Genomic DNA, 14,815 nt, shown 5'->3' with positions numbered 1-14,815 from the left:
TGCTCCTTCTCAGCCATGCCATTTTTACTGCTTCATCTAATTTCAACCCAGCGCAGCCTGTCCCGCCCCTGAGGACTTGCCAGGATCATGTCTGCCTGGCACTGGCCTCTGGAAATGAGTAGAGTTTCTGGCCCAGTCTGGGGCTGCTGTAGGTGCAGGACCCGTGCTGGTCGGTTCTGCTGTTGGGCAGCGGGGTCCCGACTCAGTCCCCGCACACAAGCTGGAGGTGAGGCTAGTCCTTCAGCAGCTTTTGAGGCTGCTGAAATCCTCCCACGCAAGATGCTGTTCATGTGGCAAGTGCGGTGCTCTCTGACGAGAGCCTACAGCACGTGGTGTCTTCCCTGAACCGATTTATTTTGAAGCTTCCCTTGCTTGAGTTCTCCCTGGAGGAGATGGCTCCAGCCTTCACTTCCCCTCTGCTCACTTTCCTTCCCAGCCAGACCCAGCACGGCCATTCCCCCCCTTCGCAGAGCGGAGGTTTCCTTGGGGCTCTGCCCCCTCTCTCCGACCGTCCTTGGAACGCAAACTGGACCCTGTCACTGTGTTTCGGCGCTGGCTCACACTCCCTGTTACACAGGAGTTTCCAGCTTCTTCCAGATGTGAAATGGCAAATTTAAATATTGCAATTACAAACGTGTAACGAAGCCTTGTACTTCATTAATGTAAGAGGAGGAATCTGCTACGGCTACAAGCACAATTAAATATTAGAGAATGTCTTTGATTCACATTCCTGCTGTGTAAATGGGAGGAAGGTTGCTGTATGCTCCTTGCCTTTGCGCTCACAAAATGAAAAGCACACCCACTGCAAGTTGTCCTTTGATAGATTTTTAATATGATTTTAAAGAGTTTTGTTTGGCCTCATTCTTATTCAATGAGATTAATTTAAAGCACTTATCCCCTGGGTTTAAGTCAATCCATGTAGGATTTGGGATGGGGGTTTGTTGCCCGGGGAGGGGGGTTGTTTGCAGGCCTCTCTGAAAGACTCCTTTCCCACTTCATTAACCCCGAGCTGGGAGCGACCCCCCTTCCTCCTCCTCCTCCTCCTCCTCCTCGCCCCAGCCGAGGCCCGGGGATTTACCAAACTCCCCCATTCACATGCAAAGGAACAGCCCCGTCCACAAAGGCCGGGGGCTCTCGCCTCCAGGCGTGGCTGTGCATTTGGCCGAGCCGACAATAACCCTCCCCGCGGGGCCGGCGGGGCTCGGGGGTGCCGGGGCGAAGCTCCCGGGGCCGGCCGGGCCGGGGGCGTCGGGCTGGGACCCGGCCCCGGGGAGCTGGGGGATGCCGTAGGGGCCGGGGCTGGCCGGTGGGTGCCGGGGCGGGGGGGGGGGGGGCGGCTCCGCAGACAGCCGGGCCGGGGGGAGCGGCGGAGGGCCGGGGGGAGCGGCGGAGGGCCGGGCGGGCTGAGCCCGCAGCCCATCTGTCGGCTCCCCGAGACGGCGAGCCGCTGCCCGGCTGTCCCGGGGACCAGCTGCCGGGCTCGCTGGCCGCGGCCAGATGAGCGACACTTTTAAAGGGTGGAAACAATCCATTTTCCAAAGCGATCATTTAAAGCACTTAGGCAATTATACACTTAAGATTAGCGTTAATAATTCACCAGCGCCGCGGCTATCACCGTGCCGGCCAGCATCGCCCCGCTCCCCTCCCTCTCCCCGCCGCCCCCGGCCCCGCGGCGGAGCGACCGGCCCCGCATGCCTGCACTGGGGCCGGGCCGGGGTCGGGGGACGAGCCCCGGGGGGGGGAGCCGAGCCCCGGGGGGGGGACCGAGCCCCGGGGGGGAGCCGAGCCCCGGGAGGGAAGCCGAGCCCTAGGGGGGGAACCGAGCCTTGGGGGGGAACCGAGCCCCGGGGGGGGAGCCGAGCCCCCGGCGGGGGCTCCTTGCGGCCGCCTGCGATGGGAGGTGGGAAAACTCCTCTTTGCTTTTCCCTTTCCCTCGGCGGCGGCTGATCCGCCAGAGCAAACAAGCAGGAGGGGAAGAAAGGGCCGGCGGAGGCGAGACCCGTTTGTTTGTAAAGAAGTTTTATTTCCACATTTAAAAAAGGGGGGGGGGGAGGGGGGCGGGAGCGGCGCCCCGAGCCCCCCCCGCGCCCCCCGCCCCGGCCGGGCCGGCCCCGGAATACAGACTGACAAGAATCACTTACACAAATACGCCCTCAGGGTTCACAAATAAATAATTCATATACATTTTGCGCACCGTATTTACATTTCGCCGCTTTTTGTTTTTGTTTTTGGTTTGGTTCTTGTTTTGTTTGTTTTAGTTACGGACGTCCCAAAGTCTCGCTGCGGCGGGCGGGGGCCAGCGGCCCGGCCCCCCCCCCCCCTCCCCGGCCCTTCCCGGCGGCGGGGCCGGTGCCCCGGCGGCGGGGAGCCGGGGAAGGCGGGCAGGGGGCTGGGCCCCCCCGGCAGTTCCTGGGGAGGGGGCGGAGAGGCAAAGCCCCCCCCGGAGCAGCCGGCCCCTGCCCGCGCTCCCGGCGCCGTCCCAGGCTGGGGGGGGGGGACACACCGCAGCGGCCCCGCTGCCCTTCGGGTTTCAAGGGGGTAAGGCGGCGGGGGCCCCGCGGGGGCTGGGGGGCAGCCCTGCCGGCTCTCCGTCCTGCCAAACCTGCCCTTGCTTCTTGCGTTCTTTACATATATTTAAAAAAAGGAGGGGGGGAGGTCTCATTTTTATATGTATATATATATATTTGGGGGTGAGCGGGAGTCTGTCGCTTGCTCGCGGCCCCAGAGTTGGGCTGGCCCCCTCCGACCCCCCGGCCCGGGGAGGGGGGGGGGGGGAGTGCCGGTGGAGCTGCCCGGGCGGCCGGGGCTCACCGGGGCTGCGCGGCCCGGGGCAGGACGCCGGGCAGCGGGGGCAGGGGCGGCGGGGGCTCGCTGCCGCCCTGCAGTCCGTGGATGAGGATGCGGGGCACCAAGGGTCTCTGTAGGGCGGGGGGGGGTGCGCTGGGTCCGCGGTACAGGTAGAGAGCGGCGCCGGGGTCCAGGTTGGAGACCAAACTCTGCGGGTAGAAGTAGGGCGAGGGGAACATCCTCTGGAGGGCTGAGTAGTTGCCAGCCTCGGCCAGCAGCTCCAGGCCCACCGCCGTCTGCCTTTTCCACTTGGTCCTGGGGGGGACAAGTCGAGAGAGGGGGTCAAGGAGGGAGGAATGCTCCAAAAGCCGCTCCCGGGCTCTTTTTACCCTTCGCACACCCCCTTTTCCCCTGCTTTTCCCTCCCTCGCGCATCCCCCCTTCCCCGGGCTCTGCTCTCCTTGCGTATCCCTTCTCCCCGCCGCCGGCTCCCGGGACCGGTCCCCTCTGTACGGCAGGGATGGGATGGGATGGGATGGGATGGGATGGGATGGGATGGGATGGGATGGGATGGGGGGGACCAGTCCAGTGCGGGGGGACGTAGACCCCCAGTAACGGGGCGAGGGGGCTTATCTCCCTGGTGTCCCTGCCGCGGCAGCCCGGCGTGAGCGCCCACGGAGCCTCCCCGGAGGCACCGGAGCCACAGCCCGGCTGGGATCCGATGGCGGGGTGTAAATCCCTGCGATATAAATCGCGACCAACATTTCAGTCCCTTCCTGGGGTGTAAATTCCAGATTGCAAACTGCGAACTGCGTGTGACACCTCGCGTGTGAGATGGGGGATCCCCTACCCGGCAGCCCCGCCGCTGAGCAGGGATGCTGCCGCCGCCGCGATGCTCCGGCCCGGGGCCGCGGCGGCCCCGCTCCGCCGCCCGGGGCTCCGGGACCCCCTGCCCGGGCCGGGGCTGCCGGGGCCGGGCCGGGCCGCTCGGGCGGCTTCGGGAGTCCCGCGGGGGGACACGCGTGGGGCAGCGTCCCGGGGCATTCGTTTGCGGCATATATATGTGTGAGTGTGTATATATGTATGTATGTATATTTTTATATGTATGCATATATACGTACATACAGGTATAGGCATGTGTGCCTATATATGTATATACATATATATATGTATATATGTGTGTGTGCCGGATCTCACGGAGAAGCCTCGGCCCCGGGACCTCGCCCACGTCGGGGCCGCCGGCGGGCCGGGCTGGCGGGGGAGCGGGGCCGGGGAAGGGGCTGGGGACACCGGCCGGGCTCCGGCGTGTCCTTGCGGGAGGGATCTGGGGAGAGAGGGGGTGAGCGCACAGCCCCCGCCGCCCATAAACTCCTCAAAACCCCCGACGCGTTGATAAGTCGCGGACCTTTGCAGATGGCGATGGAAATGAGGGAGAGGGAGGGCTAAATCCTGGGGGGGGGGGAGCGAGGGGACGGGGTGGGGGCTGCAGCCGGGGGTCCCTCGTTTCGTGGCGGTGGCAATGGTCGGGGCTGGGGAAGCGCCGACGGGGATGTCCGGATAAATCCACTGAAGCCGTCACACGTCTCCAGCCCTTCTACAGATTTGTCGCTGAAGCGCTAAACCTATTTCCACCAGTAAATTATTCATCATAATAATAATTGTGTCATTACTGTAAGGGGTGTTAATTATTGATGCCCAAAGCAGTAATTGGTATCTATTATTAATGGGCCGATGTGTTATGCTGTTGTGTTTAGCTGGAAGCCCGGTCCTGTCTCCCCGGCTTTCTGGGGCTGGGGGCACGGATTACGCCCCCCCCCCCCCCCCCGGCCCCAAACCTGTCCTGCCTCGGTATCACTTTTTCCCCCCTTACTTTGGGGTGAAAGGCCCCGGGGCACAGGCAGTCCGGGGCGGGGTGTGTGTGTGTGTGGGGGGAACCGCATCTTTCCTGATGCCAGGAGGGACGGAGTAGCTGTGGCAAAAGCCCTTGCCCGGTTTGGGGGTGCGGGGCCGGGGAGAGGGGCAGGATGGGACCCCGGCGCTGTGGGCAGGAGGGAACGGCGCATTTTTACCTTCTGTTCTGGTACCACGTTTTCACCTGCGTGTCGGTGAGGTTGAGGGAGGCGGCCAGCTCCATCCTGTCCTGCACGCTCAGGTATTTTTGCCTCTCGAAGCTGCGCTCCAGCTGGGCCAGCTGATGGTCGGTGAAAGCGGTGCGGGCTTTGCGCGGCTTTTTCAGCCGCACCGGGGGGCTGTCCCGGGAGCTGGAGATCTCTCGGTCCCCTTCTTCTTTCACTGGGCCGAGAGGGAGGAAGAGAGGCCGGGTCAGGGCAGGAAGGGAAGGGAAATACCCTCGAAAGAGGCGGGTAACCCACTGCAGCCGTAAGCCGGAGGAGACGGGCTCGGGCACCGAATCGGGCTCACGGCGCATTCGCCCTGCAACCCCGTGAATTTTAACCCCGGCTGCCCACGGGGGACTCACGGGGTCCCCGAACCGGGCCCGGCCTTTCCCCGTGCCAAGGGCCTGGGAGCGGGGCCGGAGCGCCGGGCTGTGCTGCGGGGAGCCCCGGCCCGGCCCCGCCGCCCTCCTGCCCAGAAAAGCCCCCGGGTCTCCCTCTCCCCTCATTACTCAGGGGGCAGGATCCTGCTCTGGCCTTATTCCCCCAAACCCAACAGCTTTCTCGATGCTTGGGTATTTTTTCCCCTTCTTTTCTCTCTCTCTCTCTCTCTCTCTCTCTTTTTTTCTTTTTTAAAACCCAAACCAAAACCAACCCAAAATGAAAATTATGAGCCCACATTTTTGGAGGGGAAAGTCGCCGGGGTGGTGCTGCTTCTCCCCGTCCGCGGAGGAGCCTCCGTCCTCCCGGGGATGCTGCCGGGGCACGGAACAAACCTCCCCTCTCCAGGGCGCACAACGAAACACCGGGGAAGGGGCTCGGCAAGCCCGTGCCCGTGCCGTTATTTCTCTTAAAAAATGCCGAATGAGACGGGCTGGCGGCGGTTCGTTACCGCGGTCGGTACATACGCACCGGCGGAGCGGCGCGGAGATTTACGCCGCGAAACGTTAGTAGGTGACGGGAAAATTTCCGAGCAGGGGGGAAAAAAAAAAAAAGAGGAAGAAAATAAATCCGTGTTTGTGCTCGCCTTCTGCAGCTGGAGATTAGGTAGCAAAAAGGCTCAGTTTATACAAATCGGCGGCGTTTGGGGTTTTTTACGGGGGTTTATGTTAAATTTGCTGGTGGCGGGTGTTAGCAGGGACAGGGCTGGAGCCGAACGCGAGCTGATTTCTCTCTGTAGGAAGACAATAATCCGGTTAATTGAGCCACCGGGGAGCGAAACCCTTCAACCAGAAATCCCGGCTCTGGCCGAGCAGGCAGAGCCCGAGCCGGGGACGAGCCTTAAACACGGAGACCCGGCTCCGGTTCCCGGGGAAAGCGGCAGCCCCGGCACCGCCCGAGAAGGGGCCGGATCCGGACCGGGCAGGGCGGGGGGTCCCGGCCCCGCTCCCTCCCGGGAAAGGCCCGAAACTTTGTGCGGAGTTTTTTTTTTTTCCGCGGAGGAAAGCCGGGTCCGGCCTCCCGCGCCCCGGGGAAGGCAAATCCCTTCCCCCCCGCCGACCCCCCGCGCCGGGCGGCCTCGCTCCCCGGGGCCGGGGCTGATCCTCGGCCCCTAAAAAGTTCCTGCTCGCCAAAGGGCTGCGCTCGCTGGCGGCGGCGGCTTCCCCGGCCGGCTCCGGCTCCCTCGCCCGGCTATTCCTGGCTTAAAAAAAAAAATAAATGTGTATATATATATATATATATAAAAAAAAATATATACGACGGGTTTTTCGGCATTTCGGCATGGGCCAAATCCTGCCGCCGCCGCTGCGGGTCAGGCCCGGCCCCGCAGCCCCTTTGCGGAGTAAATCAGGGGCGTTTTGCCCGAGGAAAGGCTGTTTCCAAAGCAGCAAAAAAGGATCGCGCTGGGAGCGGGGACCTTCACCCGCTACCCCATTGAAACCGCGTTTTTAACCTCGTCTATGCGGTGTTTTTACCCTCATTTAAGCTGTGGTTTCCTCCCCATTTAAGCTGTGTTTTTCCCCCATTTAAGCGGTGTTTTCCCCCCATTTAAGCTGTGTTTTTCCCCCATTTAAGCTGTGTTTTTCCCCCATTTAAGCTGTGTTTTTCCCCCATTTAAGCGGGGTTTCCCCCCCGATTTAAGCGGCGGTTTCCCCCCGATCTAAGGGATGTTTTTTCACCCCCCATTTAAGCGGCGTTTTCGCTGTGGCCGTGGCTGCCCCGTCGCAGGGGCAGGAGCGGAGCCGAGCGCGGCTGGGGTAACGGCCCCCACCCAAAACCGCCCCCCCCGAGCCCGGGCTCGGCCGGCTTAGGGGGATGCAGAGAACCCGCGTTTCTTCTCCTCCACCCTCGCTTCTTTCGCGTCTCGGCGATTTGGGGGAAGGAGAAAAAAGCTGAAGGAATTCGGGGGCGGGCGGGGGGTGGAGGGGGGGATGTAGGAGGCGAAAACAAACCGCCAAGGTGAGAATCGCGGCTGTTTTCGATCCCGGCCCTGCAAAACGGCGGGGCCGATCCCAGCCTTTCTCCCGGGTCACTTCCAGCCCCGGCACCCAGCCCGGGCTCCGTCTTTCGTTCAGAGCGAAAATCCCCCCGCGGTTCCCCGGGGCTCCCGCCGCGGTTGGAGGCTCGGTTGGGTGAATATTTTTTCCTCCATGAACCGGGTTTCAGCGCGGCGGCTCCGGGCGGGCCAAGGGTGCGTTTGCAGCCGGGCCGGGGCTCGGCCCGTCCCCCGCCCCTTTCCTGCCAGCCCCCCCAAATCCCGCGGCCTCGTCAAGGAGCCATCGCCTCCCGTTTCTCCCCCCCCCCAGCTGGCCACCCTCGCCTTCCCCTCGCTAACACCCGGCCAACAATTTCCCCGGGTGAAAGTTTTTGCAGGGGTAATGGGGGCGGGATGGGTGAAGGCACCCGGGATAAGCTGCTCCGGGGGGCGAGGATCGACCCCAACCCCCCCGTGCTGTTCCCGTGCCTCCCCCCGCCCCGGCTGCCGCAGGGAGAGGCCGGGAAGGGGCTGGGGGGGGCCCGGGAGGCCGAAGCCCCCGGTCCGGGGCGAGCAGCCGCCGCATCCAGCCCCGCTCCCCGCCGGCGCCGTGGATGCGGCCCGGGGCTCCCTGTCTGTCGTGCTCGTTTTAAAACCATCTCCGAAATAATAACAGAAATAATACAAATCGAATCAAACCCCGCCGACCTCCTCGTTCGTTTCTCACCGGAGTAGGCGAAATACCCGGCAAATCCGTGACTATTTTATTATTGTTTTCTTTTTCTTTTTTTTTTTTCCCCCAGGCAGAAATCCGCCCCCGGTTCTCCTCTCCCCTTTCCCCGCGGGTAGGAACGAAACAGCCAGATCTTCCCCGCGGAAAACAGCCCGGCGGATCCCCCGGGCGCGTTTGGCGAAGCACCGATCGCCCCGACCCCTTCCACCGGGCCGAGCCCCGAACCCCCAAGTTTTCCCAAGTTGGTGCCGACGTCGCGGTCGTTTCGGGGGCGACCGGTGCCGCGACCCCCCCCACCCCCCATCACCGGGGCGCGCCGGAGGCGTCTCAGCGGCGAGCGCCCGGCTCACCGGGAGGCTTCGGGGCCGCCGGAGGTTTTGGGTCCAGGCCGCCCTGCCCGCCGTGCAAAGTCCAGCGGGGTGAGCGGCGCTTACCTTTGTACTCCGAGTCCGAGGAGGAGCTGCTGGTGGTTTTTTCCATTTTCTCCCTAAAGTCCTCGCCGGGCTTGGTGGGGATCCTGCCCGCCGGCTCCTGCCCGCCGTGAGGTCCATTGGTGCTGGAGTAAGGAGCGCAGGCGGCCAGGGGCTTGCAGTCGGCCAGGATGTCTCTGATGAGGAAGGAGGAGGTGACGGTCCGGGACTGGGAGGGAGCCGAGACCTGCCCCGGCTGGAGGTGCGCATCCAGGCCCGGCCGCGGCACGGCCGCCTCCAGGCACTCGCGGCCCGGCGAGCGGGGCGAGGGGCACCCGCTGCTGCCCTCCGAGCGGGGGCTCAGCTCCAGCGGGGACCGGCCGTCGCCCACCAGCGGGTCCCCCTTGGGCACGGCCGGGCTGCCGGCTCGGTGGGAGAGGATGGAGTCGATCCCAAACCCGGTGGAGCCCTCCATGGCCCCCGCGAAGTGCCGGCGCTCACACGGGCATTGGCGGGGAGGGCGCGGCGGAAGCGGTCTGATAACGATAATTAACAATAATAGGAGGGGGGGGCAAAAAAAAGCAAAAGAAAAAAAGAAAAAAAACCCGGTAAATAGGAAAAAAAAAGCAAAAGAGCAAAGTTCAGCCTGGGATCCGGGCAAGAATCGCTGCAAGGCTCTCCGAGGCGCCGCGCGTTAGATCCAGGGCTGCTCCGTCTTCAGCATCGCGCCCAGCTGCACTCACAGACAGACAGACAGAAGAGGGGGGGAGAGGGAGGCAGAGTCAAACTTTGGCCGCGAAGGGGGTGGGGTGGGGGGGGGGACGGACCCCAACCTCACCCGGGGCCCCGGCCCCTTACCCGGCCACCCCACCCGTGCCCGGAGCCGCGGCGGCGCGGGGCTGGGGGGCAGCCCGGGGGCTCCCAGCCGGAGGTGGGGAGGCAGCGATCGATAGTGAGGCTTCGCAGCGCCTTAACCACTTAATGATCCAGAAATCAATGGGGAAGGGCGAGGGGAGGGCGGAGGGGGTGGCCAGCCGTCGGGCCGCCGCGGCCCCCCCCCCCCCCCCCCCCCCCCCCCCCCCCCTTCCCCGCCAGCACCTCGGACAGCGCCCGGGGGCGGGGAGGGGGGGAACCGGAGTCACTCCGGAGCCGGCGGCTCCTTCAGCACCTCGGACAGCGGCGGGAGCGCCGCGCCCTCCCCGCGGGGAGGGGGCGGGGGGGGGGGGTGGAAAAACGGGGAGGAAAAATGAACTTGTGCCGCTCCGGCTCGGGGACCCCAGCACCCCCCCACCCCCAACCCCCCGTGTGAACGCGCCCATTGGCCGCGAGGCGTTTGGGGGGATGTCACTCCCCGGCGGCGGCACCTTGCAGCTTGATTAACGGGAATTAATTGCCGCCCGGATCCCCGCGCTTTCCGGGCGGTTTCCGCCCTCTTTTGCTGTCGTTATCCCGCTGATGGGGCTCGTAATGGGGTGATTAGCCGCGGGGGGGGGGGGGAGGGGGGGGATGTCGAGGGGTTGCTGCTGCTTTCTGCTCGCCTCCCCCCGCAATTAGCCGATCTGCCGGTCCCTCCCAAGCAGGGAAAGTTTTGCTGGGCGTTAAAAATAATAATAAAAAAAAGATAAAAAGAAAAGGCAAAGCACCGAAACCCTTCCCAAAGCCCCAGCGCAGAGGCGGCTGCTCTGAGCCCGAGGCGAGCCCCGGAGCTGCGAATTTCGTTGAATCCCCTCGAAATCGGTTGCGAACGAGCAGAGGGGTCCTTCAGCGCAAGCGGACGCGGGGCCACCGGGCAGCCGCCTCCCCAGCGCAGCGCTGCCGGAGCGGCGGGGACCGGGCATCGCCCCCCGCCCGGCGCGGCGGAGCCGGGGCCGCTCTTCCCGCTCTCCCAGCTCCCAGCGGCGGTACCTGCTGGTGCCACTGGGAAGGGGAAGCGCTCAGGGCGGATTTTTCCTGCCGTCAATCCCGTTTTAAATAAAACCTCGATATGGCCCCAGCCCGGGCTGCCCGCCCTGCCCGCTCCCTGCCCGTTTCTCCCGGAGACACCAAGATTCCTCCCTCCCGCCCCGTCGGGGGGTTTTGCTGCTGTTGATCTCCCAGGCTGGAGCGGGACCGGCTCACGCAGGACTCCCACCTTCCTCCCGGGCAGCCTGGCTCCTGCCTCCTCGAGGGTTTATTTAGGGGCTTTTCCTGGGGTTGGACCCTTCGCCGCGGAGATGAGGAAAACGTCCACACCCGGGTGCGTGAAGCCGCGCCACTTTAAAGCGACGTCGCTGGTTATTTCTCAAATACTCGATTTCCTCTATTCCCCCTCTTCCCGGCCAGGCAGCTGCATCTTGTCCCTCTTCCAAAGCCGCCCTTGGCCGGCAGCTTGGAGGCGATCAACGAGGGGCGAGCCCCCCCCCCGGGAAGCCCGGCTGCCAGCTGTCGGGCAGCGGCGCAGGCAGGGCCCCCAGCACCTCCTGCCCTCGGCCCTGCACGCTCGGGGCCGGCTGGGATGGGGGCAGCGGAACAAAAGAACCTCATAGGAGGGTAAGTCCAGGGACAAAAATCAGCATCAGCCCCGGTCCCAGCCTGCCCCCACCCTGGGGGTGCAACGCGGCCGGCGCTGGGGGCTGCTTGTCCTCCCTGTCCCTGGGCGAAAGATCCCTGCTGCCGCTCTGCCCTGTCTCCCTCCCAGCACGGAGATGCTGCCCCGGTGCCAGGGACCGGGGGCCAGGCTGAAGGGTCTTGATCCGCTGGGGGGGTCGGTTTTGCAGCATCCGTCTCCCCAGGCGGGGCTGGGCCAAACGTCGCTTTAGGCTGGACCAGAGCAAGAGATGTGCAGGAACCCGTCCCAGTGAGAAAGGGGGCAGAGACCCCGATGGGGTTTCCCAGCTCTTTGCAGCGTGACTGTGTTGGCTCCTGGGCTCCGGCAGCCTCCCTGACCAACCAGTAGACCCCATTTGGGATGGAGATAGACACTGGGATCAGGACCAGCGCCGAGGTTGTGTTTGGGACCAGGAATGGGACCAGAAGAGGGAGCAGGGCTGGGATTGGATTTGGAATCAGGATTTGGATCTGCCATGCAGGGACAGGTTTGGGCTGGTGGGTCTGCTGCTGTATTTCCTTCTCTTGAATAAAGCGCCTGCCTTCAAACAACCACAAGGAAGTTTCCAGATCAGACCCACTCTCTGATGCTGTGCAAGGTTTTTCTGGGGGTTGGGAGGTTCCAATCTTCATCCCTGAGCAGACGCTACATGTTGCCATCCCCAGCCAAGGCCCTGGGGACAGAGACTGTCACCCCTAGGCCACACTTGGAGCTCCCAGCAGCTACAGATGCACTTGCTAGTCTAATGTCAGTGTGAATGACATTAATTAATATGAATTATTATTATTAAGTTGTTTCAGAACTAGACTCCCCAAGGCAGAAACATGCCTCATTCTGTCCACATGTGGTGTCCCCCCTACACCACTGGACACTGGACAAGTGGGGTCCAAATGTTTTGTCCGTGGCTCCCAGCACAGGTAGGAAATCCTGTGTACAGACCACCGAGCAGCGTACACTGCCTTCCCTCTGTGTCTGTCTGCCCTGAAACACCATTTTCTAGACTGTTCCTGTTCACAAATACACAGGAATGCACCAGACAAGAGGAGATCCCTGATGCCAGCTGCGTTTCCAGTCACCTCCTCACAAGCCCCAGTCGCACCCCAGGGTTGGCTCTAGGACTCTGACAGCTTTGGGAGCTGCCGCGCGCCCCACCTCGCCGGGCGCTGCCGACGGACAGGGTCAGGCTCTCCTGGCACCAGTCGCCAGTGCGAGTTTGGCCCTGGGGCCACGGGGCAGGGCTGACCCCAGGCGTTCCCGGAGGCTTGAGGTGTGGGGAGAGCCCTGATGGGGCTGGGGCTGGGGGACGTTACCTCCACAGCTGGGCCGGGGGTCGGAGAGCATGGGCTGCTGGGCTGCGGCGACGGCTGTAGCAAGAGTTAGTCTAGAAATATCTGCCGGTGGTGCACAGACCGGTATCCCGAAAGGGTCTGGCTTAGGGAGGAAAATCCCCGGAGGCTGTTGTGCTGAATTCCTCTTTGAACCCAACCTGGGTGCTCGGAAAGGCCATGCCCAGGCAGGCGCAGAGAGGGATGCTCAGCACCGACAGGCTTCGGTGGGATGCTCCGGTAACGAAATGAATCTACCTTCAACAGAGAGAGAGAAGGCCAGGGCGGCTCGGGGTGGGGGGAAACGGCACAAAGGGGGGCACAGTCAGCCGGGGGGCCGCAGTGACGGGGAGGAGCGGGGCCCGGCGGTGGGGAAGCTGCAGCAGCGTTAAAATCCCCTTTACCAGTGGGTGTCACTGCAGGACAAGGAGCGTCCGGCGCCGGAGGGCGGCCGGGGCTGCGCGGGGGGTCGGGACCCCGGCACCGGGCTCCGCCGGCACCGCCGGGGCAGGGGGGAGCCGAGGGGGACGCCCGGCTTGCGGCTTGGATGTGTCCCCCAGTGAGCTTGGCCACGGGCTGGGGGCGGAGGGGAGCGGGGGCCGCGGCGGGGACGAGTCCGAGGTGGCACCTCGGGTGGGGGACGAGGCTGCCCGGCCGGCTCCAGCCCTCACCCCTCGGCAGGGCCAGGCAGGGTGGGCCTTCCCCACACGGGGTGCAGGTGGGTGCCGATGCAGCGGGGGGTGGGTGCCGATGCAGCGGGGGGTGGGCGCCCGCGCTCCCGCCAGACAGCCCGTCTGAACTGTAAGACTTGGGCCATTGTAGGCACGACTCTGCCCAGGATTTCGGGGTGCAGCGAGGCAGGTTTGTCGGCTACAAGCCCCACGAAGCAGTGCCTCCTCCTGAACACACTTCGTTTGACTCGGCCGTTGGTTTTCGGGTTTCTGGTCTCTTTGGTGGCTTCTTGGACCTGTCCCAAATCGGCAGGTCTGCGTGGGCTTGGTTCACACTGCGTTTGTTTGCCAGCCCTTTTCCAGCCGTGCAGGACTCGCTGGAGATGCTTCCTTCCCTGCGCACGCCCCCAGGACCTGAGCGGTTGCTGCAGGCGGGCACAGATGCTGTGGCTGGACCAAGAGCTGAACGTGGCTCCTGCCAGGCAGCAGGGCAAACCTCGTGCCTGGGTTTCCCACACACTTGTAAACAGCATCGTTTTTAGCAAGACAAGCCATTTAAGGCCCAGCTTTGTCCCTCCCTGGGGAGGTGGGAAAGGTCTCCGGTTATAATCCACCCCTGCCAGCATGGCAATCCCTACTGTTATCCTCCTAGTTATTTTAGATGGGTTTTATTTAGAGGCCTGTACTAAAAAGAGGGAACGGCATACCAGGGTTTCCCCTGTGTGGAGCAGGTGATTTCTTTCCTCCCTCGGCTCAGGTGTGGGCAGGGTGGAGTTTGCTACAGCTGCTTCCTTATATAAAGGGCAGGTTGAGGCACAAACTGCCCCTAAGGAGGGGATGTGGGGAATGCTAGAGCAGCTGGTGTGGAGCCTTCCTTGTCCTGGGAGAGGTAAGAAAAGCTGCCTCTGCAGTTTACTTCATTTTTTTTTTTTTGTGTCTCAAACAGCACAGTTTAATGTTGTGAAGGACTTTGCTCTTTTAAGAGTTTGACTGAAGATCTGGTGGGGGACAAGCCCTGGGCTCAGCATGGCTTCTTTGTGCCCCTTGGCTGCTGGTGGGGCTGTGTAGGAGGGCTGGGCTAGCCCCAGCACTGAGGTGTGTGCGGCAAAGCCATGCTGGGCACGTCCACCCCCTCTGCAGTGCTTGTTACCGGCCCCTTCCTGAGCTGGGGATGCAGTTGGGGCTGCCCAGGACAGCAGATCTCAGCCCCTTGGACCATGGCCCTGAGGAGCCCAGGCCATCCTGGGGTGAACACACCTGAGCTCTCTGAGTGCCAATGGGATGATGAATGCAAAGGCTGAAAGCTAACATTGGACTTAAATATTATCTGGTACAATCTGAGATATAATGGTAGATGTGAGAGGCAGACTACTTAGGTGTAATTAATTATTCTGCTAGCAACCTTGGAGCTGCACAGTTAAAGCAATCACAGTTATTACCAAGTGGTGTTTTCTTAAGGTGAAATGCCCTGTTGGGAGGAGATGGGTTTTAAATGTGTTGGTACCTGTCTGAGCCTCTGCTGTCACCTGTTGGTGACCGGGCTGGGGTTTGGGTGCTGTGATGTTGAGTTGGTGTTGGTGGAGTTTGAGTTTGTTCAGCAACTGCTTGGAGACACTCAGCCCTGAGGGACAGCAGGCACCAGCAGCTGTTTGAGGGTGAGTGTGGGGCCATCTTCAAGCGAAGGCATCGCTCTGTGGTGAGGCCTCAATTTAGCGGAGCGCTTAAAGCAGGTGTTTGGATGCCTTCACACAGGTAAGGGCTTTGCTGAAGCAG

The 14,815-nt window shown here is 62.9% G+C and overlaps 1 protein-coding gene across 1 annotated transcript; it reads right to left on the bottom strand.

The window, feature by feature from the left end:
* Positions 1 to 2,807: 2,807 nt before the first annotated feature.
* On the bottom strand, positions 2,808 to 8,934 carry BARHL1 (BarH like homeobox 1). The gene is made up of 3 exons (XM_076355557.1): positions 8,484 to 8,934; positions 4,856 to 5,078; positions 2,808 to 3,102 (listed from the first exon to the last, which is right to left on the bottom strand). Exons 1-3 carry the CDS (start codon positions 8,932 to 8,934, stop codon positions 2,808 to 2,810), a joined length of 969 nt encoding a protein of 322 aa, XP_076211672.1.
* Positions 8,935 to 14,815: the final 5,881 nt, after the last annotated feature.

This window comes from Aptenodytes patagonicus, chromosome 18 (genome assembly GCF_965638725.1).
Source record: "Aptenodytes patagonicus chromosome 18, bAptPat1.pri.cur, whole genome shotgun sequence".
NCBI lineage: Eukaryota > Metazoa > Chordata > Aves > Sphenisciformes > Spheniscidae > Aptenodytes > Aptenodytes patagonicus.
This window is presented reverse-complemented; position numbering and strand designations above follow the sequence as displayed.